This window comes from Fringilla coelebs, assembly GCF_963513975.1.
Source record: "Fringilla coelebs genome assembly, chromosome: 2".
In the NCBI taxonomy this organism is placed as follows: domain Eukaryota; kingdom Metazoa; phylum Chordata; class Aves; order Passeriformes; family Fringillidae; genus Fringilla; species Fringilla coelebs.
This window is the reverse complement of record NC_140029.1, coordinates 69,155,159-69,181,830: the sequence shown is the minus strand read 5'-3', so window position 1 is coordinate 69,181,830 and position 26,672 is coordinate 69,155,159. Positions and strand designations below refer to the sequence as shown.

Sequence of the window (26,672 nt, the reverse complement as noted above, 5' to 3'; positions counted from 1 at the left end):
TCTCAGCTTGATCTACAGTAGATGGAAGCTGGTTGAAATCTCCCAACATTTTTGTTCTCATTTTTTGAGAGAAGTAAAAAAATTGACTTATCTTCTAAGGTTGATGTTTCTAGTGGAGCAAAGAGACATAAGCAGAAGGATACCTTTCTGCAGAATAATGTAAACATTGCGGTATGAGTATCAAATAGGTCAGCCAGAAAGGAAGAAGTGTTAATAATTGAAGACAGAATGAGAGAATGGAAAGGAAAGTTTAAAAAAAGAACAAGCAAGCAAGTAGCCTGTCACTGTACCATCTTATTTAGAGTCAGGGAAAACTTTAGGTTCTGCTCTGGCAGAATTAAGAGAAAGAAAATATATCTGAAAAAATATACCTGAAGAAAATCTATCAAATGTATTTGAGATTCAAGAAAACATTTGTGTTAAAAATCACATGCGGGAAGTGCATTGAGATAAGATCTGTCTGAGGGATGGATTAGTATTAGAGAACAAATTGGAGCTACTGCACTGAAAACTCCACCTTCTAATTAGATAATCAATGAAAACATTATACACGTCCAACACGTTACAGGGAGGTGTCTTGTGGAAAATGGCTATAAATGGATATTTTGAACATGTCATTCTACAAGGGAGACAAAACTAAGGTGTGTGATATAGTTTGTTTGGGTCAGGGGTGCCTTAGTTTTGGCATCAGCTTGCCATTCTGAGTGGGTACACACCCCCTCCTTGTGTGTCTTGCTGTGCTTTCTGTCACATCTCGGGCACCTCTCTGAAAAGGTGGGAGCTTTTCCTTTCCCAACGCAGGTTCCATTCCTAGGGAGGGAAGGGAAAGGGGAGTTTTCCCCAGGTCCATGGCCCTGGTGGAACAGGGGGAAAGCTGTGCTTGAAATCCCAGGGTGTGTCTGAGAAGAAGAAAGAGAAGAAACAAAGCTGAGAACTCTTATGATCTCAGCTGCAGTAATGTGCAGTAATTGTGAGCCATCCCTAGAGACCCTGTAGGAACAAACAGGTTGCTTAGAAAAATGCCATGTAATGGAAAATATCCCTGCCCATGGCAGGGATTTGGAATAGTCAATCTTGAAAGGTCCCATCCAACCCAAACCATTCCATGACTCTGTGAATATCTAACAATGGGCATGGTCCAGCCCTTCCCCTTCCTGGCTCCCACCTCTCTGCCCTCCCACAAAGTTTCCTGGAGGGTAGAAGATGTACAACTGTGTGACAGAAGGGAAGTGGAACAGGGAGTTTATGACTTATTATGGCCCTAAATTCTGCAGTATTTGAGGATTCAGTCTATGCACTGTGTAATGAGGAAATATGTGTAATAACTTGAGAAAAAGACGGACAGCCACAAAGACCTGGTACCAATCTCTTAGGAGTAAATTAGCAACTACAAATTACACTATGGGTGTGTGGGTGGGGTTCAGTTACTTCCTCTCATCTCTGAAACAGAATGAGAGTCACCTTCAGTGGTGGTTTGGAAACTTCCTGCTGAAAGGAAGTTCTGACACCTCATGCTAGGATGTTTGAAGACTGTGATACATAACCTTGTCTCTAAAATACAGGTAAGGGTTTGTTACAAAACTGAGAATGGAAAGAATTTTATAGCATTTCAGTAATGGTAAAAAGCTTGTTTAGGGATGGTTCCTGGAAACTTCAAGTGAAGAGCAGGAAGAAAATACTGCCAAAGTTTTTCTTTTTGCCTGCTGATGCCTGTGGTCTGTGCTTGTGGGACACGGGCTGCATTTTAACATGCACAGCAGTATTTCTTGCATCAGCGTTGCCTGAGTTGCCCCAGTGGAGGAGGTGCAGATTTCCTAATGGCTTTCAGGATGGTATCTTTGTAGCGTATGTATGGTAAGTCTGGGCAAACAAAATTTGTTCCTGGCTGGCTGATGCTTCCAAACACTGTTCATCTAGGGAGAAATTCAGAGGTGAATGACAGAGTCCTAAGAGGACATGTCAGTTTGACAGCTCCAAAGAAAATTCAAGGGAAGAATAATAGTACTTTGAATCCTGAAGGCATAATTCCAACATTAACCAATTAATCCTCTGCAAAATGCCTAGTTATCTTCTTTTATTTATAGATTAGGCACAAACTCCTTACAACCTATGTAATTACTCTAATCAATTCACTAAACAAGCTGAGGATGAGAGCTGGGTGATGTGTGAATCTATAATGTATCTATGAAAATACGTCATTTTATTCTATTAAATACCATTCAATCGGTTTCTATTTAAATATTGTACTTAACTGTACCCAAGTTGCCTGATGCCCTTGCTTCAGAAATACAAACATGTGCTTCATTTCAATGCTGCTGTCTTCCATTTTGACGCAGTTTATGATGTAAACAAGCATTCCTTGTGCATTATTTACCGTTCTCTGGTTTCTGCCTGTTTTGCTTCCCATCACTAGGTGGCAATAGCTGAACAGTCGCTTACAAACGGGAGGCAAAACAAAATGGTGCAGCAAAACTAATGAGACATAAACTAAGAAGGATTTCTATTACTTTATTTAGAGATTATCATATTAAATGAGATTTCCTTGATGAAATCTTATTTTGTGAAGTGCTTTCTGTCACTCTGTACTTTTAATTTGGATCATAGCAAGGTGTTTGTTTTACCTTGTTAATACAGGGGACATCATAGTACATGAAATTTGGTTGGTTAAGATACTACAATTTTGATCTTAGATTCAGCAGAGGACATTAGTAAAGCTGTGGATCTAATGTATGTGTTATGTCATATCTGCCAGTCTCTGTGAATAGTTCCCATACCTTAGGTATCTATAATTGTGCTAGACACCTATATTTAGGCACTGGAATACCACTGAGCTATGAGCAGCATCCATCTGAAAGCTGGCCCAGTCTTTCAAGAGCAGGGAAGAAAGAAGTTCCCAGAGGAGGGAATGTGAAATCATGAATGCAATGCAGCCTATCCCAGGACATGACGATATCCTCCTTGTTTTCTTCTGTTAGGTGTGTTCTGCACTGGAATCAAATTACTCTGGGAATCACTCTTTGTAGGGTTGCTTTATTTTGCCCAAGAGGACAAGACTGTATCAAAACCATGAAGACACTAATAAGCAGCCCTTACTTATTCCTGAAGTGAAGAACTCCAGACAGCCTAACTTTTATACAGACTGCACCTGTGTGAACCCAGTCTGATTCCATGGAAATCAGAGACACAGAGCTAATTCAATATATGGTATTATTTGGCTAGAAGGGCTTATTTGACTCAAAATAAAGAGGAAAAGCTATATGAAGCCATAGAAAATTATAATCATAATAAAGCACGTTAAAGCCTTCAGTAGTTCAGCAGAGCTACTTTAGGCTTTGAGATGTGTCTACACCTCTGCCTGGAAGACAAAGTTTGAATCTGTATTTGCTTTGTTACTGTTGTCATCCCTTAGAGGCTTTCAGCTACTCCTCACATTTAGCCTCAGATTCTGAAGAGTTAAGATTGCAAAATCTACATAGGCCCTTTCATACCAAGCTAAAATGAGCCCTAGAAGATTGTGCAAGACTGTGCTATATTCAAATCTCCATGTGCTTTTTTAAGGATTCCTGCAAGCATTGCTGAAAACACAGAGGACTAAACTGCCTCAATGACTGTAATAAACAGTAGTCACTAAAACTGTAAACTAAATTGGTACCTATGCTACTAACTATTAAGAATCTAAAAATCCAGTTTACAAAAGTAGTTACCCTAAGTATCATGTGTATACAGTGAGGAGAAACAGGCTGCTTTGAGCAATTGTGTTCTTTACTGGAACTCTCTGGAACTATTGTGTCATGCTGAAGGCACTCACCTCCCAGTGTAGGCATCTGAGCTGGATGCCTCAAGATAGATATTGTGAATACCTCCAGCAGTATGTGGTTTTGTTATTCTTGTTCCTTTACTGAGTGAAAGCTTTGGAAGTCTATTTTTCAGAGGCTTTGCAGTGACAATAGCTGTTCATGCAGCATTCTGCTCACAAGGACACTTCTGACCATGAACAGTGATGAACAGTATCTCCCAGCTTCTTTTCCCCAAAGTTGGGGCATGGAAACTCCACAGCTCCAGACTTTCTCCAGACTGAGAAGGGTATTAGCCAGGTAACCAAGGTTCCTGGATATTTGTTTCCTCTGATCTCAGAAAACAGTGGGAGAACAGAAGGTGCTCAGTGTGTCACAAATGTGGAGTGGGTGTTACGTTAAGTTTAACAAATGTTTAGTTTAAACAATGTTTGTGGTAATCAGCAGGTAGTTCATCATGGCAGGCACATGAAAAGCCTTATACATTTTGAATCTGTGGTTTCATATGGTGAAAAAAGGCAACTGTTATTGCCAGTGGTGGCATTTTTCTCTAATATGCTTTGTCTCAATATATCCATTAAGCTTTTCAGTGTTTTAGTACAGCATCATACTGTCAGTGGAAACACACCCTATGTAGACAAGTTCTTCAGAAAGACTACTAAATGGTGAGAGCAGTGAGATTCTGCAATTATGTTGTGATGCAATGCTTAAAAAAGACCTACTATATATGAAATTGGATTACTTTGGCTTCATACCACTTTGGAGAAAGTCACTCCTAGACAGACAGCTGAAAGTAGCTGTAGTCTTTTTAATGTTACTCCACAAGGAAGTGCAACTAGGCATTAGGTGATATTTAACATGCCAGATGCAAATTCTTCCTATGGTAGTTGAATCCAGGTGTCCTTGGATGCAATAGCCCATTAATTTCTTCACCAAATGATCACAGAGAAAAGATTTTTAGATTGGTTACACTTGATAACTGGGGAAGATCAAGTGGTAGGAATGTTATTGGATCCTTTTCATACAAGTTGACTCAAAATTAGCAAGGATAGATCTGCAGATCTGAAAATACAAACTTGAGAAATAAAAAGAAGCTGGATAGTGACAGTTAAGAAAAGTGCCCATGTGGGATATCTGAAATTTCTTTTACTTGAAAGCACCAAAACCAACCGACCCACAAAACCTTGAACTTTTCATTCTGCTTGTGAGGGACACATGGGACCCTCAGGAGCATCCCATGGAGCTAACAGGTCACCCATGGCAGCTGGAATTCTCCTGACAGCAGCTGCACAGAAGGTGAGCTGAGTAACACTAGGTGAAGGAATAAAAAGCAAATGGTTAACCATCCTTACTCCTTTACAACTTCAAAACAAGGACATTGATTTTAAAGAGTCCAGTATCCAGTGAGGTTGAGAGATGGAGTAAGAACAAGATTTGACCACTAACTACGTGAATGTTTTTGCCTTTAGTTTTCGTTTTCTCTTGTAGAACAGAGGTAGGAGGAGTAATACAAACAGAAAAAAAAAAATCATTGTGTTAAAAAATCCCTCAAAGATCTTTAAATTCACATTACAAAAACCAGTTAACTTCCCATTTATTCACTCAATGAAGAGCGGGCATATGACGTTACAGCTTGGGTAATAAAATTTTTGTTGAGCATATCAAAAGAGAGATTCTGCCCTGTGAATATAAACCACAGATTTATTGGGGGGAAAACTATCTCCTCAACAGAGAGGCTGCTTGATACTCAAGACTGAAAAAATATTTGGTGAGAGATTATATTTAAAGGTGTGGATTTAATTTAAAATTGGATAAAATCTAATACGGATTTAGGAAATACAACTACTTGCAAATTACCCTCCTGTTTTTATTTTCAGCAAGAGAGTTGCAATGAAATTAATTTATCTGTCATCTCCAGAAAAGCATGTGATATAGCACCACAGGGGAAATTATTACTTAAATCCTTGAACACAGGAATTAATGCAGTATTTGTGAGGGTGAATAAGGACTTCCAAACCTACTTGGTACTGTGTCTGGTGAAAAATCAATTAGTGGGATGGTGGAAAGTCATCAGTCTCCTAGATTTTGGAACTTCCCTTATTTGGTGTTAAATTTGACTTTAATTGCAAAAGGCTGGATTGTGCTGGCTAAAAGAGGATGGCACAAAGAGGAGGCTTAGAGGGTCAGTGGTGGGGTAGGGAAGGAGGTACAAATGGGACAGCAGGGTCTCAGTATAACTTGGGGATGCAGGGTGACAGCAATGGGATGATATTTAACAGCATAGAGAGGAAGAGCTGATCAGCTGTCACTGACATGGCTGGTGAGGTCACACCTGAGATACTCTGAACACTTGGGGTTGTCCATGTCCATGAAAGGGTGTAAACAGGTTTTGAGTGAAGCTCATTTAGGAACTGGAAGAACGTTTACAAAGTGAGCGTAAACAACAGCCTGTCATTAGTGAGGACACAAAACCTTATCTCTAGATGAGGTATGTTTGCAGAAGACATTTAGCATATTTTCAGTGAGAACCACAAGAACTTGGTCTCAGTGACCCTTGTGTTCTTCAGTTTCCAATCCAAACATCAAATATTCCACATCCTGCAACTACAAGTAATGTGCGAATATAATCGCTGACAAAGTTTTTAGAAGAATCAGCAGCAGATAAGCTCTATTTTGCCTCAGATACTATAATTAGGAAATGCTGCAGGAAATTTATTTCACTAAGTGTGAAAAAAAAGTACTGTTATTCCCAGGAAATAATATCTGGAAGGATGATACCAAGAATATGTGAAACAAAAAGTATTTTGGAAACTGATTCTTATTTTTCTTCATTACCATTAAAATATGCATAGTGATGAAGTGTGATTATATGAAATAAAACCTTAGGAATATGTAAATTGTACCTAGCAATTAAGTGTTTTGTAGAAAATACAGAGAGATTAAAAAGCAGTGAATTGCTTCTGCCTCATTTTTCTTATGTGAATTCAGTTCCTTTTTAGAAACCATTATTCAAGGTAGAAATGATATCAAACTGAGTTTTCTGTGGCTCTTTCAGAGGTGAATACAAAGCTGTGAGCTCTCAGGCTTATTTGGCGTTATGAATTCAGCCTGCTGTCTCTCATCTTTGTCGGGGGGGGGGGGGAGGCGGAAAAAGTGTCAAGAAAAAAATGACACCACGTTTTTCTGTAGCAGTGAAAGAAAAGCAGGAGCAGCCCGTCTGCATGCCGTGGGTTTAGCGCTCTGGAAGTGCTTCTCTTGTGCAACTGGGCTGAGGGAGAGCCTTTTTTCCTTCCCAGCGTCACTGCAATCAGATCTATGGGTGCAGCTCTGCCTTACTGCAGCATGATGCAGTTGTGTATAGTTCAGCGGGCTCTTCTTGGGAGCTGGCGGAAGGAGAGCAGCTGACCAGAGCAGGCAGAGGATGTTCATTAGAGGGTGCTTTCTTTCCCGGTAAAGCCAAGCAGTACGGGTGAGATTCCCGCAGCTGCAGAAGAGACGCTTTCAGTGGGGCTTCAAGTTGACACTGGGCTGGCGAGAGGAGGTGCACACGCTCGGGCTGACAGCTTCTGATGGGAAAACAGCTTCAGACAGGCAGGCTGCACGCTATCCACAGCGCGGCTCCGACACCCTTCGGCAAGATCCTCGGACTGTGCCCATGGAACAAGTGCTGTGCTGCTGCGTATGCCTTCACCGACCAGAAGAAATTTGCCCGCTTGCGGAATGGAATAAATGAAAATACTGAATACTGAGGGGCGAGGGAATAAAATAGTTTTCAGCTAGAATTAAGAACAAGCCCCGAAGGAGGAGCAAAGGACAAAAATCTCATGGTGTGTTGTTGTTGTTGAGCTTTTTTTTTTTATTTTTTAATTTTTTTTAAATGAGCTTACCTACCATGAACGGAAGAAGTGGATCTGCGGAGACTTCATTTCCTCCTCTGACCCCTCGTTTACATCACTGACTGGTGACAGTCACATCTACATACATAGTACCTGCCACTTCAGCTGCTCAGAATTATAGAAGCCTCTTTGTATGCAGCAGACATGGCTAGCCAGCAGGATTCAGGCTTCTTTGAAATCAGTATCAAATATTTACTGAAATCCTGGAGCAATAGTGAGTAGCAGTAAGAGTAATCTTTTCATATTACGCATTGCTTGGTAAATAGCTAGGGCAACCTAAAGGATAAAATTTTACCTTTCTGTATGTTTGTGTTGTGTAAACCAAGTAATTCTTGCTTTTTTTTTTCAGCTCTGAAAATCAAAATGTCAGAGATTTAAATAGGTTTCATTAACTGCAAGGGCTGTAATGAGATTATACTAGATTTTGCTTGATTGAATTCTGAAGTTAGGCTGCTTTCTGGGTCTAACAGTACATTGCAGGGAGTGCATTCCAAACAACATTTCCTGCCTACATGTTTGTTTGATTTGTTCAGACTTTATCTAAATATTTTTTTAAATGATGTTTAATCACAAGGGTGTGGCATTGCTCAGAAGTTGGTTTTTATTAATTGTGCACCGAGAACACAATATAATCATTCTACTTCAGGTCTGAAAGTCATTTTGATGTGATAGGAAGCAAAACATCAATTGCTTGTAGCTGCACTTCCCACCCTCTGTGCTTAATTTCAGAATCTTATGCAATATTTCTAGCCAGAAAGAATCCATCTGTTTATCTGATCCAGGCTGGGTTTTGCAGAATGTAAACAAATAGCATTTTAGTCTCCCTTAGTCTTTTCAGTACTGCTGTTCCTAATTTCCATTGCTTTTTTAATCAATTACTCTATAGATGTTTTAGCAATATTATGTAATGAAGATGTCTGAATAAAATTTAGTGCTTGCAAATGTATTCAGATTAGGTAAGGTGATGAGATACCACTGGCAGAAATTTGCTTTTTAAGTTAAAGTACATGAATAGTGTATATCTCCTGTATAGAAGCTTTTATTAACAGGGCTAAATCTCCATATTTAACTGTTTTTAAAAGATAGAACACAATGTCTCTGGAAAAATCCAGCTTGGCTATATGTGAAATAAGGTTCTGATCATCCTACTATCTATAATTTAATAGTGTCTGCGTAAAAGTCTAGCATTTAAAAATGCTGTGGTATAAAAGAATTGGAAGATCTGCTCAATGCAAGGCGAGAACCTTATACCTGCAAAGAAGTAAACAAAACACTTTGTTAGATATGTGACATTCAAGTCTTGTGTTCATTAAATGATATCCATAGAAACTGTATTTTTCCAGGTCATTTGTAACCTCAGTAACACTGTAGTGCTTGTTTGAATCTGTTTTTCTACCACAAGTGTGAAGCCACCAGGGAATAATAGTATTACCTAAACAGCATTGCTTATCTCCCCTCCTACAAAAATATTCAGTGCATATTCATTCAAATGAGTGATCACACAAGGACTAGGAGAGAATTTTATGATTCAGTTACCTTCTTGGACTAATATTAATCTAATACTGAGAACATAGGTGTGTATTGTGACAGCACATATTTTATAACAAGCTAGGTACAGCTTATGACAGAAGAAAAACAAGTCAGTTTATGGTGCAGAAATCAAATCCGTTCTGGCATTAATTTTGTAATAGCCTACTGTAACTTGAAGTAAAACTAGCACTTAAGAATATAAAACCAACTACATTATAGAATTAGAGTGTTGTTTTTTTTCTTTTTTCATTATCTTGAAGTACACTGAAAGTATTTCAATGTAGAAAAGGTATTTCTAGACTGAAATTAGAAGTCCTGAAGTTCTAGTTTAGGGAAATGGAAACAGTATTTGAATAATTGGTATTTCTGACATTCTTTTAGTGAATAAACTCCCATTCTACTGTATCTGAAGAGGAAATAGAGTAAATGAACCCAGGTTGCCTTAAACTTGTTGTCAATTGGAGGTTTTTTTTGCTTTTGTACTGGAAGGGTATGTTCTTAAATCTGGTATGTTCATAAATCTGAACGTATCCTTTCTAGCTGAAAAACAAACTATTTGATAAGAAGACAGTAGGGAGTTAAAAAAACCTAGGGCTTTCTTCAGCCCTGCTATGTGATGGGTGGAGCAGAGGAAAACACTTCCCTTGCTTGAGAAACTGCTGGGAAGCCTGCACATGCATGCATGGGAGCATGTTTTTCTGAGAATAGGTGCTGTGTCTGCACACCCAAGACCAGAAGTGAGCCATGAATGTGGCATTTACATAGCAGCAAGAGGTCTAACATACAGTTTTAAAAGAAAAATAACTTTGGTTCCTGCAGTGTATATTTTGCTGCAGTGTTAACAGTGTAGAGGTGCTGTCCATGCATGTTTGTGCAAACTGACACTTCAGAACATCACTTTAGACAGCATTTATCCTTCCCAGGCTTTTTAGTCCCACCAAAACCAGGTCTTGCCATTGATTGGTGTTTTGGCTTACACAGAACATGAGCATTTTCTAGCAGGTTGCCATCCATGTCTGTTGACCATACCATGAAATATACTCAGTTATTCTACTTGGAATGACATTTTACCCTGATTTTGCTATCTAAGGAGTTTAACAAACTAGGCTTCTTGACATGCCAGGCAGGATTTCAGTTCAGTGTCACACAGCACTCCCTGAGGTGCTCACCAAGCATGCTGCTTGCATTTGCATGTTCATCATCCAGCTGAGGAGGCAGGTAATTTATAAAAGTTCACTTTAACTGTTGCAGTCAGGATGACACAGTGTGATGCAGTCCCTGGGGTGTTCTCAGAGAGCCTGCACCCTTCTTCCTGGGGGATAAAAAAAGCCACATCACAGTCTGGCCTTTGAACAGCCCCATCAAACTGAGAGATCTCAAAATTCTCCTTTGTGCAGTTCCCAGGACATACTTTTGCTCTGCATGTGTCCATAAGATACTGTGCACATTGTGCTGTCTGGAAAATATTCCTGCATTGTGTTGGAGGTAGAATCAGAACAGGGATTCTGTGGTTGGAAAATAAGAATAATCTAAGCGGCCTTTTTGCCCATCTGATATGTTCTTATATTTTCTTAAATATTTGAGTGTTTTTCATCAGTGCTGCATTAGTCAACAATTGCATTAATCATTTGCATTACTTCTTTTTGAAAGTACTGCTAAAATAGCTACACCTACACAACATGAGTGGTGCTTACTTGGCCCACTGAGGTCAATAAGCTGACAAGAATAAAATAGGGCTTACCAAAACTAGAACAACCAAGAGTCTTTTCCTCAGATTTATTGTGGAAATACTGCAAAATGCATTTTTATAAATAAACATTTGTAATTTATTCAAGACATAATACATGAATACAAATGTTAATAATTTTGAAGCCTGATCTTTCCTTAGATTTTTTACTTTTTTTGAATGAATAAGATAGATTTATTCTGAATTTAATTTCCAAATGTCATTTTCAAATTCATAGCTTTAAAAAATCTGAACAGAAATTTTGAAATCTAGCTACAAAAACCTAAAGCACCATCATTATAAACTACAGAAAAGTCTATAATAAATTCTGCCTTTTGCAGTTCCTAGATCTGATCAACAATTAAGTTCATTGAAGGAAGGGGTTCTGTAGAAGAATCTAAATGGCACAGGTAGATGGCTCTCTCATGCTCTCACAAGTCAGCTCCTGTGTGGGCTTGTAGAAGCTGCATTTCTTTGTCTCACAGTTGCTAGAGGTAGGTTTTAGGGTTTCTTTCTGTGTAACAAAATGAAATTGCCTTTTCTGCATAGGGAATAGTATATTTGGCACTTCTCATAGAACAGAGTTATCTGCAGGGCCTGATTTTGAGGATTGCAATGCTTGTTTATCTATCTTTGAATAGAAAGGGGGGTTTCTGCAGACTTGTGTTTAATGCAGACTCAGCATAAGGACTTTTCTAATATCAGGACTTCAGGTGTCTCTTCCATGGCCAGACTTATTTTCCTTCTTCCACAGTAGCCATCATCCACATCAAAATCCTCGTCTCATCATCCTCTTCCCCTCTGTGCTGTACAAAGCCACTGCTCAGTCCTCCTGCTGCACCGTGTGCTCTTTCTCTGTGCCCTGGTGCGCCCGGTCCCTGTGGCAGCTGTCAAAAGCTACTTCTTCTTTACAAGTGGTGGTAACATCAGGGACAGCCCAGGCCTGGGACCACCCAGGCACCCACATCAGCTCACATCCCACAGCACTCCCAGTAGGATCTCTGGCTCCTCCACAGCTTGCTGGTCACGTACCGAGCTGAACACAGGGCGAGCATCAAAATGAGTTCTGTGGTCAAAAGAGCGTCAGGCAGCAGAGGCTTCCCAGTGGCCAGTGTGAAGCCTGTGGGGTTGCCAGCTTCCATGTGGTCAGCCATGTTCTGTCCTTCTCTTGAAGATGTATTTCTACCATGTCAGGAAAAGAAATTAGTGAAGAACATTTCATTAAATGAATGTAATGCACAAGGCAATAAAACTCAGCCTTTTTACAGGGAATGTTCATGAAGTCCATGAGTGTTCACATTGATGGCAAGAGAAAAGGGAAGACCACAGACACTTTCTTAGCTGAAAGTCTCTGTTATGTCCAAGTCTGTGATGCATTTGTTTGATCTTCTGGTAGGATTTTATTGTGCATAAATGTGATAGCAGCTGTTTTGTAGGGTTCCCTTTTCTATAGTCAAACACAGCCTGTTTGAGACTGAATACTCTGAGGACACTGTGCTATCAGACTTAGAGATTTATAGCAAAATACCAATCGAGGGAAGAGGCTCCTTCCTGTTTCCTACTTAGGCAAACACATTCATTGAATAAGGAGAACCTGGCCTTCCTTCCCCCCTCTTGCTCTGGCATCCATACTCTTGCAGGCCCAAATAACCTGATTCCAGAAGCTGATGTGTTGCGGGCTCACCCTGCCTGGAGAGGAGCAGTTCTTGCCTGAAGCAGCTGGGGAAGGGACAGGGCCAGTGGCTGCAGTGAGCGGACAGAGAAACTGGGACCCTTGTGTCCTGCTGGCTCCTGAGGTCTCCCCCTGACACACCTGCAGAGAGCTGGCCCTTGCACAGCCGCTGCCTCTGGGGAGCCCTGGGCACAAAGGTTTAGCATCTGCTCCTGGCTTGGCATCTGAGTGTGCCTGGGACAAGGGATGCCGCTAATTCAAGCTGTTGTGCTGCCTGAAGGGGATTGATTGCTCTGTCCATTGAGCCAGAAGGGGGGGTGCAGAGTGGATTCTTCAGCTCTAAGTAGTCTGTGACTGTCAGCAGTAAAGTGTCTTGCTTGATAATGGTGACTGTTATCTCCCAGGAACTTTCTTTGTATTTGGCCTGATCCAAAGGGAAAGGTAGTAAACCGCAATGTTTAGGCTGTTTGTGTTCTGGTGGTACCCATTTTAGAACTTGCATTTTGGCATGGTTGTTGTCAGAAGTAAGGGAAAGTGAAAGTTTTATTACTTTGAAAACATGAGAACTCTTTAAAAAGTGATTTTTTTTTTTGTTTATTTTGATGTTTGCTACTCTGTTGAGGACATTCCAGAAGCGTTTCTACCATACTTGGAGGGGAAAAAAGGATGAGAAAATCATAAACGCTTTATTGCAAGATTCAGTTGATTTGTAGAATGAGTTTCCTTGTCATTAAAAAGTTTGAATTACTGCAGTAAAAATTTACAAATGCTTTGACTGCAATATAGTACATAAGTTTTTCTGGTAAAACTTCAAAACACTGAAATATAAGATGATCAGGAAACTAGGCTTTGTTAGTTACCGGTAGATATTCCATGAAGGCTCTAATTATTTTACTTGTGGTGAAAACGAAACAATTCTGTTATACTATATGTATTCACTATGAGTGATTAATTTGTGATATCCTTGATGTTATCAAAATAGCAGCAGCTTGTTATTTTCTAGTATTGCTTGTTATTATTCAAAAGGATCAGGGAAAGAACTAACAATTCTTATGTTTCCTCTATTCCTATAACATACCATTGAATAAGGTATGGTAGCTTTTATTTTTATATGTCTATATAAATATAAAAACTATAAATATGAAAAAGGGAGTGTATATAGGTATAAGGAAAGTGATAAACATGATACCTTAGGAGTATAAAATGTACAATAGTGTTTAAAATTTCATACTGGAGAATATAAGTTATTCTATGTTCTATTAAATTGCTACTTAACAATCCTTTTCTATTTTCTCCACTTTTGATACACTCATTGCAATAGTTTAACTTTTTTCTGTGTGTTGACTTGGGGGCAGGAGGAAACAGGCTCTACACCTACGGAATTACAGTGGCATGTGCTTGTCCAACTTTATTTTCTGTTTTCATTCCTAAGTTTCTAAACAGTCAGAAACTACAGACACTTGGTATGGTAGCCCTAGAGACTGAATTCCTGAGGGTGTTGAAACCATGAATGGCACATATGGCATTGCAGTAGCTGTGACTAGGAGGGACAGCCTCATCCCAGCATCTTACTCCTGTCACCATGCTTCTACCCCTTCTCTGCCACCCTAATTACCCACAGAGTTAATATCCTGAAAGCTAAACTTTCTACAATGGTGTAGATGCTGGTGTCAGCATGAGAAAAGGGATGAGGATACACTACTAGGAGTGGGAGGCAGTTTTGGCTGATTCCTGCTATTAGGCTGGTGGAACTGTATGGCAAATCATTTTTACTTTAATGGTGACTCCTGTACCTATGCCTGCTTATAAATAAGAGTCCCTTCTCCAGGAAGGAGACAAGTCTAGCTTTTGCATCCCTCTTTTCAGAGCATCAGCAGTGAAGTTGTTGCCATTGTTTCCATGATAAATTTGGAGTGCAGAATAATTTCACAGAGATAAGTAGCTGAGTTATTTGTAAGTCAGTAATTTTTCAGTCACTGCAGTTACCTAAACTAGATTGTCCACGGAAAGAAAATAGCTTCTCCTCAGATTTTCTTTCTTCTGAATCCTTTGTCTATTGCACTAGCTAAAAGAAATACTAAACATAACGTTTAAACTTGGCAGTAGCTCCATCAGTGAGATATTTTAAGTTCTTGAATGGTTTATATTTTAAAGAATGCAAATAGAAAGATATTCAGTAATATGACAAAGCAGGAGAAAACATCTACTGACTGGCTCATCATCCTGCTGACAGCTGGAAACTAGGGGTGCCAGTGGAGGGGGATTATGACCCATAGTTCAGTTAGGTGGCAGTGGGCAGGGGTGGAAAGCAAAGGATGTAGGGCAAAGAGAATAAGAGAAACGTACTAAACTGTAGAACAGGATGGAGAGACAGCCTTTTATATATTGTGTGCATACCTTAAATGTATGAAATAAAAATACATGCATTCTGGAAAACACTAAGGAGGAAGCCAAGTGCTACATGCAGTCGAGTTACAATGTCACAGCAGCAGCAAGCTGGGTGTTAACAGCTCACACTGTTGGAATGCTGGGATGGATGGATGCTTAGAAGTTTCTGAAGGAGGACCTGCACGGAAATAGGGAGTGGAAGTTGCTGCCGTTGTGAAGGAACTCCTTACGGATATGGAGCTCTTCTATGGGATGGATGTGTGACAGTGTGCTGGATAGTTTGTGGGTCAGGATTAGAACAGATGACTTGAAGTGTTACAGGGTGATGGTGGGAGCATGTTACAGGCCATTGATCAGGGTAAGGAAGTGTGGAAACAACTTTGAACAACTTGAGGAAGTTCATGAATTGTTGATGTTGGTTCACAGGAGAGACTTGAACTTCCTGATGTCTGCTGCAAGTGTGAAATAGTAGGTTGCAAGCAGTCAAGACTTCTTTAAAGGGTTGGAAGTAACTTCTTGAATTGCAATAGACCAAATGGGTGAAGTGCAACTGGGTCTGTTACCCATTAACATGGAAGACCTGACTAGAGCTCCAGATCCTGAGAAGAGTGAGGAAAGGGTGGCTGTGTACAGACCCTGGACTTAAGGAGAGTAGATTTCAGTTTTTGAAATTTCAGAAACTATAGTGGGGATCTCATGAAGGACATCTTAAAAGGCAAAGAAACTTAGGAGAGCTGACAGGTCTTTGAGGTCAGCATCTTCCAAGAACAAGAATGCGCTCCCCATGCTTATGGAAACAAGCAGGACTCTGAGGCAACTGGCTTGGCTTATCAGGACCTCTTGGCCAGGCTCCACTGTGAAAAACGTGATATATCTGAGGCAGAAGTGTGATTTGGCTGCAAAGAAGGAATTTATAGACATTGCCTGGACATGCAGGGACAGTGCTTGGAAATTCAAAACGCAACTGGAGGTGGGCTTTGCAAGGAATATTAAAGTCAAGAAGGAGAGTCGCTCTTGCTTCCTTAGTGGTAAAAGGCAGAAGAAGGGCAGTGTGGACCCATGGCTGAATGAGGCAGGGAATTTAGAGACAGTGGATCGAAGTACTGAGCAACACTTCTGCCTCTTTCTTCAGCAAGATGGTCTCTGGCCTCAGCCAGGTTCTGGAGTTCCCCTTGATATGGCACATCTCAAAGGGGGAAATGTAGAAATTGTTCAAGGTCAGAGTTCAGAAGCCCAGACTCTCTTCTTTGCAGGAACTACAGAGAAGCCTGGCAATTCCTTACATATTTATGGTCTTCTATAGATTGCCAATTATAGTCATATTCAAAGCCAAGGGGTGGCAGAGTTTTTCTTTTCACAGCAGACAGCAGAGCTTGCTAAAACAAGCCACTGAATGAAACACATCTGAGAAACACTGACTTCCTAGTTTGCTCTCAGCCAAGTAGCAGTAGTTTCACTTAGTTGCTGAATCCACTTGCTTCCTTATCTGTGTGAAAGAGAGATCACAAATATAGAGACACTCCCCAAAATATTGATGTTTGTGCGTAATATAAGATCACTGATACAACTGGTATTAGAGGTGCCTGAGATATTCATCTTTGTCATGTCTCAGAAGAGAGATTTTGGGGCTTTTTTCAGGACACTAGTTTGAAGAGAAATTTGAGTGCTGTTTTGTAAATACTGTGGGATCACTATAGTGACAGTATCGTGTTTCTCTAGGGGAATACATTGCTGATAAAGAGCTTAATTAGGTGATTGGAGCCTTAGGAGAGAAGTTTCACATATTTAAAAAAAAAAAAAAAGGAGGCCCTTTTGAGAGACATGCATACAGTCTTTACCCTGGATACTTTCTGTTCTTTCAGAAATTTGCAGTCATCACAGGTAGTGCTAATGCATACAAGTTGAGAGACTGGTGTGGTTTCTCACTAGTCAGTGAGGGGGTGAGAAATCACAGTTTCTGTATGGCCAAAATGCAAAGACATTAGATGGATTAGTATCAGACAAGACACGATCAACAGAATGCGTCAGATTTTCATTTTAATCATGAAGTTGCAGATGGTTTTAGTTTTATTTTGAAAAGCTTGACTTTGGGACACTAATTTATATTCCCTTGAATTCTTAACTAGTACATGGCTCAGCACAGGAGTCTGACAAAGATACTGGTTCGAAGGAATTCTCCCATAATTGGTGGTCATTATGCTAACATTTTTTCCTAATCTCGACCTATCTCCTCTCTCCCTTTAACTTCAGAGAGTCTCAACTTGTGTGTGGAGTAAATTAAACTTCAAAGGATGTCCATTTCTAAATTGGTTTGTTTTAATACTGTTTTCCTTCAACAAGTTTTGCTGAATGCAATATAGAGAATAATCTTTCTTCCTGCATTTCTGATTATTGTTTATGATTGCCTTTAAATGCACGGAGTAATTTGGTTTTTTAGTGAGAAGGTTACCTGGATAGAGTTCTTGTCAAAGTTCTACCTTGAGAAGTTTGCAGAGTGGGTTTCTGCATATACTTACAGCAATGCATCATTGTATTTTTTTCATAATGAGGTTTATTCTTTGCACATTACTGAGATACCAAGTGCTGAAAGTAGTCATTCCCTTGTAACTGGAATTGTTTTAGATAGCTTTCCTGTGGAAGCAAAACTTTGTCTGTTTGTCTGCCTGCCTGCGTTTTTTTGGCCAGGTTAACCAAATTCAGAGCAATTCAGAGCAGGGTATAATTCTTAAAGATACTTAAGTTGCTATGAATCTGCAAATTGAGGCTGTTTGACAGTGAAGAGGGAATCTCAGATGTTAAAAAATGGCTGCATGAGCCTCCTGCCTTCTTAGATGCAGGGAAATCCTTGCTCTGACAGCCTTCATAAATACCCCAGCTGTGAAACCAGCTTCAGTCACACCTCTGAGAGGATTGCACACAAAACTCCTTGTTGCCTATTTTAAACTGCATTCACCAGATGCAAATTGACATTTATTAATTCAGGGAAAGTACAGGGAAACCAGTGCAAATAACTTGGCTGCAATAGTCTCCATTATAATAATATTCACACCGTGCTTCCCATCTGGAAGCTTTACAGATTAACATTCTTCCACCATTATTACCTGAATATGAAGGATTGCTTTATTGCCATTCCTGGGCAAATCAAAACAGAGAAATTAACTGAGAAACACGTGTCCTGTGTTAGATCTGGAAATGAAGCTCTGTCTTCTATTTTTGTGTGGAAGAACCTTTTTTCCTTCACGTTCTTGGTAGCCAAGTCACACGTAAATTGTGACTCAGCCAGTTAATACTGAGATTTTTGATTGACAGTAAGTAGTAATTTTCATATGGAAATGTCATTGGATTGTTTTAAAATTCCACAGCATGCATATTTGTTGCTGCTGATGTCTAAATGAGGAGAAAATTACTGAGATGTATTTCTTTTTCTGTGAAGGCATATGTTTGAAACAAATAAGCTCACCCCACCCTTTATCTGTGTGCCATCTGAACCAAAGCTAGGTGGTTATTTTGATTTTTGTTTTGTTGTTCATAGGCAGGAAAATGGGACAGAACAGTGTATGTATTCTTTACTGGGATGAGTGATGATCAAGAGAATTTCTGATTCTCTGGGAATCAGAAGCTGAAATGTATCACTTTTTGAATACAGAAGTCATCAGGGTTTGTAGTAAATCAAGCAAAGTCTCAGTGTGTCCTTGGTGAATCTTTAACAAATATGTAATGAAAGAGGAAAATATTTTCAAAGGGATTGTGAAGTTAAAAATTTTGATTGCTTTTCCTCATTTGTCTGTCACATATTCAAACAGTAAGGGATAGGACAGGTAGAAGTGAGTGTTATAGGGACCTTCAGATCTCCATAGCAACTGAAATAATTTGAATTATTGTTTTAATGAACTTTTAAAAGTTAGTAACATAAAGAGGTTGGAATATTATTTTTTTTAAAAATGAAACAAAATTGATGATTGTGTGTATATTGCTCTGCCTACTTTTTTAATGTAAATCCCATCTTTTCCTGAGCTCTGCAGTTTGGGCCAAAGCACTTCTAAACTTAATGTCCCTGAACGTTAATTTTAGAATTTTCTGCTGAAATGCTTCTACCTCCTCTAATAATGAGAAAATGCAAAATAAACCTTGCTGTTGGTACATGTTAAAAATTATCTTGTTGGGAATGGGTGGGGGACAGAGACCTTACAGCCAGCTGCCTCTGTACAGTGACTGCACCAAGAAAGTGAGGGCACAGGGGCTGAATCTGCAATAAAAACCCAGCAAAGAGCCTGTGGGAATGAAAGAAGAGGCAGGGGAGTCATGGGGAAGGAATCAGAAGTAGAGGAACTGATACTTCCTAGATGGTGGGAGTGGAAATTGAGAGTGCCTGGTATGAGATGGAGCCAAGGGGATGCTGGAGAGGGGTGGGTGAAGGAATAGGGATGGGAGGAGGAATGGGATGGGGTTCAGAGGGCTGGAAGGGTGAGATGAGCAATGTTTAGATGGGTGAACGGTTCATGGGAGTCCGGAACTGGAATAGAAAGCCTGAAGTGGGGAAGACACAACCACGAGGAGACACCAGATTGTAGTGATGGAGTAAGAAGAGAACAGCTGGGGAGATGGGGGAGGTGAGAGACAGAGAAATCCCCTCCCAAGAGCAGAATGCAGTGCAGGAGACCTGATTCCCATCCTACATCCTTGCTTTATAGCACATCCTTCCAGCACAGGGTAGGCCCTCCTTTGCCTCAGTGCTTGGGTGGACATAAAGTGTTAAATGTTGTCAGGTGAGGAGAACAGCAAGTGCCTTGTGCATGCTGTTAAGGTAACTGGGTCAACAGTTGGTTCATTTGGCATCAGATTAATCATGCATCCTCTATATTACCTCACTTCTGAAAGCCTGGGTCCAATGAGGTAATGCAGCGCAGTGGAAAGCGCACAGATGTACAAAGAAATGTCCTCTCAGCTTATTATTCTATTTATTATTACTCATAATACAGTAGCAGGTAACTTCCAAATGGACTTCTCCAATACAGGAGGTAATATCTGACCTAATAATAAAAACCAGTCTGTAGTAGCATCTCCCAGGGGAGGGTGTCAGACAGATCTGGGCACTTCTGACAGTTCTCAGCTGAATGAAGAAACAAACCATGTGTTTGGGCATTGGGGAGTATTTGAGTGTCCCTCAGCATACATTCAAGCATAATAGTTTTACAAGCAATGTGTTAAAAACTGGCATGAGGCACTGTAGATATTAAAAGTATCCTCGTGGATGGTTTGTTGTCACATTAGATTGAGCGAAGCAGTTGTGTACTGCAGGGATGGACTCTCGGCTTTACTTTATCTCATCAGGGATTTGAAAGAAGATAAATAGCATGCTGTGACATTTAGGTATATGCATACACTAAGAAGTGTATAAGTATTAGGAATGAGAAAGAAAAAAAAATCAATAAGGGATTTTTTAGAGTAAAAATCTGGAAACTTCTTTACCACATGAATCTGAAAATGCCTTTTAAGATAAACATTGTTTTTAAAACATGAAAAAACAAGGCTGGCTACATCCCTAAACTGCAGTGTAGGAAGGGGAGAAACATGATTTCTCACTGCAGCTGCAGTGGCAGAAGGTCCATGTACATGCATAGCTGCTCCTGGGCTAATTCCCAGCTCTGTTTTTGCCCAAAGTGGGAATTCCAGGTGACTTACTTCTACAGTGGAGCTCTGAGAATGGCATTTACAAGTAAGGGTTTTTCATTTATTTGAGGACAAGCAGTAGTCCTTTAAGGAGTAACATGGAAGCATCACACTGCTTGCAAGTTAGATATTTATTTAAATTTATCCTGTGCTTTGATAGTAATCGATACTTAGAAGGACTATCTGCCTAATATTGATACCATTGTTTCTAGAGCACCTTAAAGTCTGTTACTAATTTCGGCAGTAATTTCCCAGTTGCATAAAGGAATCTATCCCTGCAAGGTAATGGGCAAGTTTTTTCAAAGTTGCTGCCACTGGCTTTAATCAAGCCTTTTTCTCAATTAATTACAAAGAGGTGTATAATTTTCAGAACCTCTTGCACAGCTAGTACACTTACTTAACAAATTTCAACCTAATTGGTAAACTTCCCTAAAGCCTGACTGAAGTGTCATGCATTTTAAAAACTCTGTTTGTATTATGACGATATCCTTGGGGTAAGACTTTTTGTTAAAAAAAAATCATTTTTATAATATTAAATCCAGAAAAGACATTTCAAGTTGGTATTGTTTACATTTATTAGGTTGGATATGTTTGCCTGCTTTATAATGAGCAGAGTTCTAAACATGAGGCTAGAAGGTTCAAATCTCTACATTACTGTTATATGTATGTGTGTGTGTGTGTGTAAATACAAATAACAAATTGTGTCTTTCTCGTTAATACAGAAAATGATCTTCAGTCATTAAACTTCCTAAACACAATTGACCAGTGAACATTAAATGTCATTAAACACAAGTGATCAGTGTGATCAATGGCAATCTTTTTCAGTTTCTTTTTTCTGTTTTGAGTCATGCAATCATACGCATTTTAAATTCAAATGATAGCTATGATTTTCTGTAAACTGTAGAACTGGCATGGTGTCCTGAAAATCTAATAAGTAGGTGCATTCATAATTTAAGTAAGATATACTGAATAGCATTTTCAGAAAGCTGAATATTGTCCTGAGGGTTTTCATGGAAAACTAGAGAGTACTTAATTTTTTACATCAGTGGAATTGGAACTAGATCGATTTCAATAAAACAAAACAAAATCACCCCAAACTTAATTTTTAAATTACTGTATTAGTTATTCCAGATGTCGTTTTTTTAAAGGTCAAAGATGGTATTTCAAAACCTTGAAATTTAATTGAGCATTTAACCCCAAACTACCACATTCTGAGTGAATTTTTTAGCCATTAAGCTGTTACATAAAAAGCAATTACAGCCAAACTGAAAAGGAGAGAAGCTGTTTCTCTGTTCTACTTTGAATATTCAAAGTGGCCCAACAATGTGAGGTCGCTGTGGGGATATATCTAAGGCAGTGTTGGCTGTTGTGGATCCTGTTCTGAGATGATGCTTTACCCAGTAAATTTACCAGCAAATTTTACCCAGATTTATTCAAGTGATTTATCGTTTGGGTAATTTTTTATGGTTTCTGTTTCACAGGCTGATTTTAAGCATTCACCTTCCTAAATGGTAAGCCCTTAGCAAAAGCGTCCCAGAAGTGCCACGTCCCCACAAAGGCAATGAATGGCTGACAACATGGGGAAAATTCCTTTGTATATACAGAAAGAAGTGTCAATTCTGGTGCTTAAATTCTTAATATGTTACCAGCCTTCTGTACCATTTCAGGTGCCTGAGGTTCATGCTTTGTATAGTTTTGTACATGCTTCCTTACTGACAAAGGCATTCATTATCACTGGGTTGCCATGGAGTACTGATCACATGGATCTGGGAATAATAACCCATTATGCTAATATAGCTTGTCATTGTTTTTGATGCAAAGCGATGTCCCTTAACAACATCTGATGATTGTAACTAATGGAATTTGTGGTAAGATCACAGGTCATGGAAGAGAGTTGGCAAAATTGCCTACACTCTTCACTTTGAGCTCTCTGATTACATACCTATTAGCAAAACCATTTGTGCATCTCTAGGTCGGTATTCTTCTGGTTTTAATGTCTTTCTGCAGGGAGAATTGGAGGTTCCTAACAGAGCAGTTCTGGCCTGTTTGCTTAGTGCTAGAAATGTGTGATTTTCTTCTGAGCTCTCCTGCCCCTTTAGGAGCCACAGCTTTGATACTCTGATTATACAATTTCTATTTGTACCTGGATGTACAAAGAGAAATCAAGTACTGATAGGAATTCCCTTCTGCTTCTTCGTATTGTCATGATTAGAGAAAGAAGAATCCTTCTTACAATATCTGTATCCTAGCTTTACCAATGAGAGATTGTTCTCAGAACTATGTTTTCTACTAATATATTCAACAAGTCATAAATTATACAACCAGAAAAAACATTGTGTCATCCAATCTGTGCTGCACATAGAACAGGCTTTATGGCTTCTCTGAATTAATTTCTGTTTGAGACAAAGCACATCTTAAAAAAAAAAAATCTTAATTTAAAATTCCCAGTAATGGAATAATCAGCACCAGACTTAATAGTATTCTGACAGTTAATTTTCCTTCCTTTGTGTTTAACTTTTTAAATACATTTGTCTACTCAAAAATTCTAGACATTGAATGTTTCTGAACAAAATTGTCTCTTAGCAAATTTCTATTTCTGATATTCATGCTTAGTGGGCATGGAAATCATCTCACCCAACTTTTAGACATCCTTAGTGTTTATATTTTACATCTTACACAATCAAGCCTGGTTTTCCTGGTAGCCAGTGAAGAGGTGCAGGGGTACAGTTAAGATGAGCTGCTTTAGACATGTTTATTGTAATGGATCACACTTTGGATGTGCCTGAGTGCCTGTGCTGTCTAAAAAAGGCATTTGGGGGTAAGAGGTTCCATGGAATACTTTTTGCAAGTAGGTGCCATTGTAGGAGCGGTAAGTGCAAATTTCTGCCATTAGATATGATGGTATAACTTTTCCATGGTCAAATTAAACTAAACTTCAAGGCAACTTTTGAAGTTACGAGTTATTTTTCATCTTTCCCAAATGTTCCCTAGTTCACCAGTGTCTTTTCTCAAGCTGCAGACACCAGAACTGCTGGATGCTCAGTTAGATTGGACTGAGCATCCAGCAGTGGCTGCAGAGCCACTGACAATGAAGCAGTAGGGCTTTCCTGCTTTTGCTTTTTTTCATACTGCTTGAAAAGGCTCTCCATAGCTCTTCAGGTCACAAGAATAGCAGCCTGTTTCCAACACATTAGTCATCCTGGTCTCAGGCCTTTTTTCATCATCAGTGTTTCCCAGGAAAAAAAAGCTGCCTTCTGTCTGTGCGGCCTGGTTTCTGGCTATACAATCTCCCAAAGATTAGAATTAGTATCTCATGTATTATTTGCTTGTATTCAAGTTTCAAATGCTATTCAAACAGAGTAGAAGAGCCTTTTTTTTGCTGTTTTTTCTGTTACTCTTAATTGGTGTTTTGCCTGTAAACTTTGTAGAAAAGTTTTTCTTTTATGTCATTACCAGTAATGATAAATAATACACAACCAAAAAGTGGCCTCTGTACCTCCACTAGAAGTACATTCATTACAGTATGATTCTTCCTGAATTCATAGATGTTACCTATCTTTTAATCTATATTGGTTGTGAATGTCGATTTTACAGTTTGATAAAATACCAATCCAATTGCCAAGCAAAAATGTAAGACTACACTTTCAGCCTTGCTAACCAAATTTATAACCTCATGAAAAGATGTGGCTAATTTAATGAAATTTACTTTCCATGAACCTGTGATTATGGCATTGTATGATCATACTTTGCTTCTTTATTAATCAAATGCAGCCACTCCAGCATGAATGTCAGGCCAGCTCTGCTGTGGTTGCCTGGATTGCCCTTGCTGACACTTGAGAAAATCTGATACAACTGAAGTTTTGTCCCAGCCCTTGGGAATACTGAATTTCCCTTTGAATACACTATAAAAAGCATATTCTTATTATTTTTAGATTTGATTAGGCTCTTTGGTTTTTCTAACGAATTGCTCTGTTCTTGCAGGGTTTAAACTGTTTGTTTGGAAAATCTAATGTGAACCCTAGGATTCTTTCTTTATTTTCATAATTAAACTACACAGAGTTCATCTCTATAGGTGGTGCCTGTTCCTCTCCAAATTTAGTAACATATTTCTGGCATTCCAAAACATTTAGACATTTCAATGCATGGAAGGAGTTTTCTGTCATGGCCCACTGACCGGCATGAGAGCAATGTCCTGTCCATGTTGTATTAGGTATTTGCAACTGACTGGTCATGCAGAAGGTCCCTTGGACAGCAGCTAAATTCCATGCACTCCACTTATCTGTTCAAATGAAAGTTTCTCAGCGGGCAGCTGGACTCAAGGCAAATTTTCAGAAACCTTCACTGATCTCATGTGGGTGGTAAAATACATTATCTTGTATTTCAGTCAGCACAAAAAGTATTTTTATCCCGGAGCCGCAGTCTACCAAAGCAGCAAACATTTGCATTTGCATTTAGGTTAGTGGCTGAGAAGCAAATGAACCCACTTTCAAAGAATTGTTAATGTAATGTAATAAAGGGGTTCATAGATCAATAGTATCATAATGGTCTGTGGCTGATAAAAGATGTCTGTAAGCAAAGAGGCCAGATAGCATTGAATATGGAAGATAGACAATGTTATGAGTGTACTGCTGCTGTCAGTATTAGGTAATGACATTAGTGATTCAGTCAGACATAGAATAGGGGATTGATAATGAATATTAATCCAGATTTTGGCCACAAAACTTTTTCTTTCATTTTATTTTGTGTAGATGTTACTTTGTGTGTTCCACTGTAGAGGGAAACATGAACTGATGTTTCTCTCTTTATTCAGAGAAATCCCTCCTGTGGTGTCATCATAGAAAGCTTCACAGAATTTTATGGAAGTTTTTCTTGGTTTGTGATAGTTTCACTTGCCAGTCCACAGATCCAGCTTGTGGCTTGGTTTACTGCTGATGTTGTGCCATTTTCCACCCACACGAGCAAGGGCAAGAATTTGAGCCAGCAGCAGCTAAAATGCACCACAGTGCAGTTTAATCCATACAAGGTGCTCTGGAAGAGTCTACAGATTTAAGAGTGAGAGTCATCACTAATAAGTTTGGGTATCTTTGTTGTCAGTTCTCTTTCAGTAATCACTGACTGAGTAATAGGCACCTCTAGAAAGTGACTTATTTTGTCTTAAGATAAGAATCTAAGAAGGATTTGATGGATCACCTAGAAATGTCGGTCTCAATTTACCCAGAGCCTGGATAGCTAGATTAAGTTTGATATTTGGTTGGTAGGTGGCTAAATTTATAACTTTCCCTAAAAGGCACCCACATAATAGATCAAGTGCACCAGAAGATGCAAGAAAGCAAGTACAGGTTTAAAGATTTTCCTTTGTAGTACCACACTTTGAAACATGACTAGACATGACATCTATAATATGGCATGAAATAAAGCTGTAGGAAACCAACTCATAGACATGGAACGGTGTTATGTCAGGAGAACAGTGTTATGTCTGGAGAAAGCTGTTTCTTTTTATGCATTGGTAATAAAGTACTGCTTGTTTGTGCAATTGCATCACAGCACACTCAGGTTTTCATACACATGTGTACATTGCACATCATCCACAAGCGATATGCTGTTTCCATTCCAGTGAAAGGAGTTTTTAACAGCATGATCCAACATGTCAATAGTTTGGAAGAGCAAGTGTGAACAAACAGACAGCAAAAATTCAGGGACGGTTCCAGTTCTGACATCTGAGGTAGCTGTTGAAATTGGAATAGGACTGAGATGCAAGCATTTAATGTCTCTTCTCTGGTAAAAAATAAACTGTTTAAATATATGTTCAAAATATCATCTTATCCAGACTTACAGTTGTATTGCAGAACATTTAACTAGAAAAGAAAGAGTATATTGTCCCAAAGAGAAAATGGATAGATGTCATGGTTTAAACCCAGCTGGCAACTAAGCACCACAAGGCCACTTGCTCTCTCCTGTGTGCAGGCAGGTGTCCAGCCATTCCCAGGAAAGCTGGC

The 26,672-nt window shown here is 39.3% G+C and overlaps 1 protein-coding gene across 4 annotated transcripts in view; it reads left to right on the top strand.

The window, feature by feature from the left end:
- The window catches only part of FRY (FRY microtubule binding protein), a 224,677-nt gene that overhangs the window by 59,119 nt on the left and 138,886 nt on the right, over positions 1–26,672 (top strand). The window contains exon 1 of one of the 4 annotated variants that reach the window (XM_084200869.1): positions 7,499–7,904. The exons of the other annotated variants lie outside the window; for them this stretch is intronic. Within the exon in view, the coding sequence (XP_084056995.1) occupies positions 7,835–7,904 (70 nt within the window). The 5' untranslated portion in view covers positions 7,499–7,834. Of the gene's footprint in view, positions 1–7,498; positions 7,905–26,672 lie in introns of those variants that run through there. 4 annotated transcript variants of the gene reach the window in all.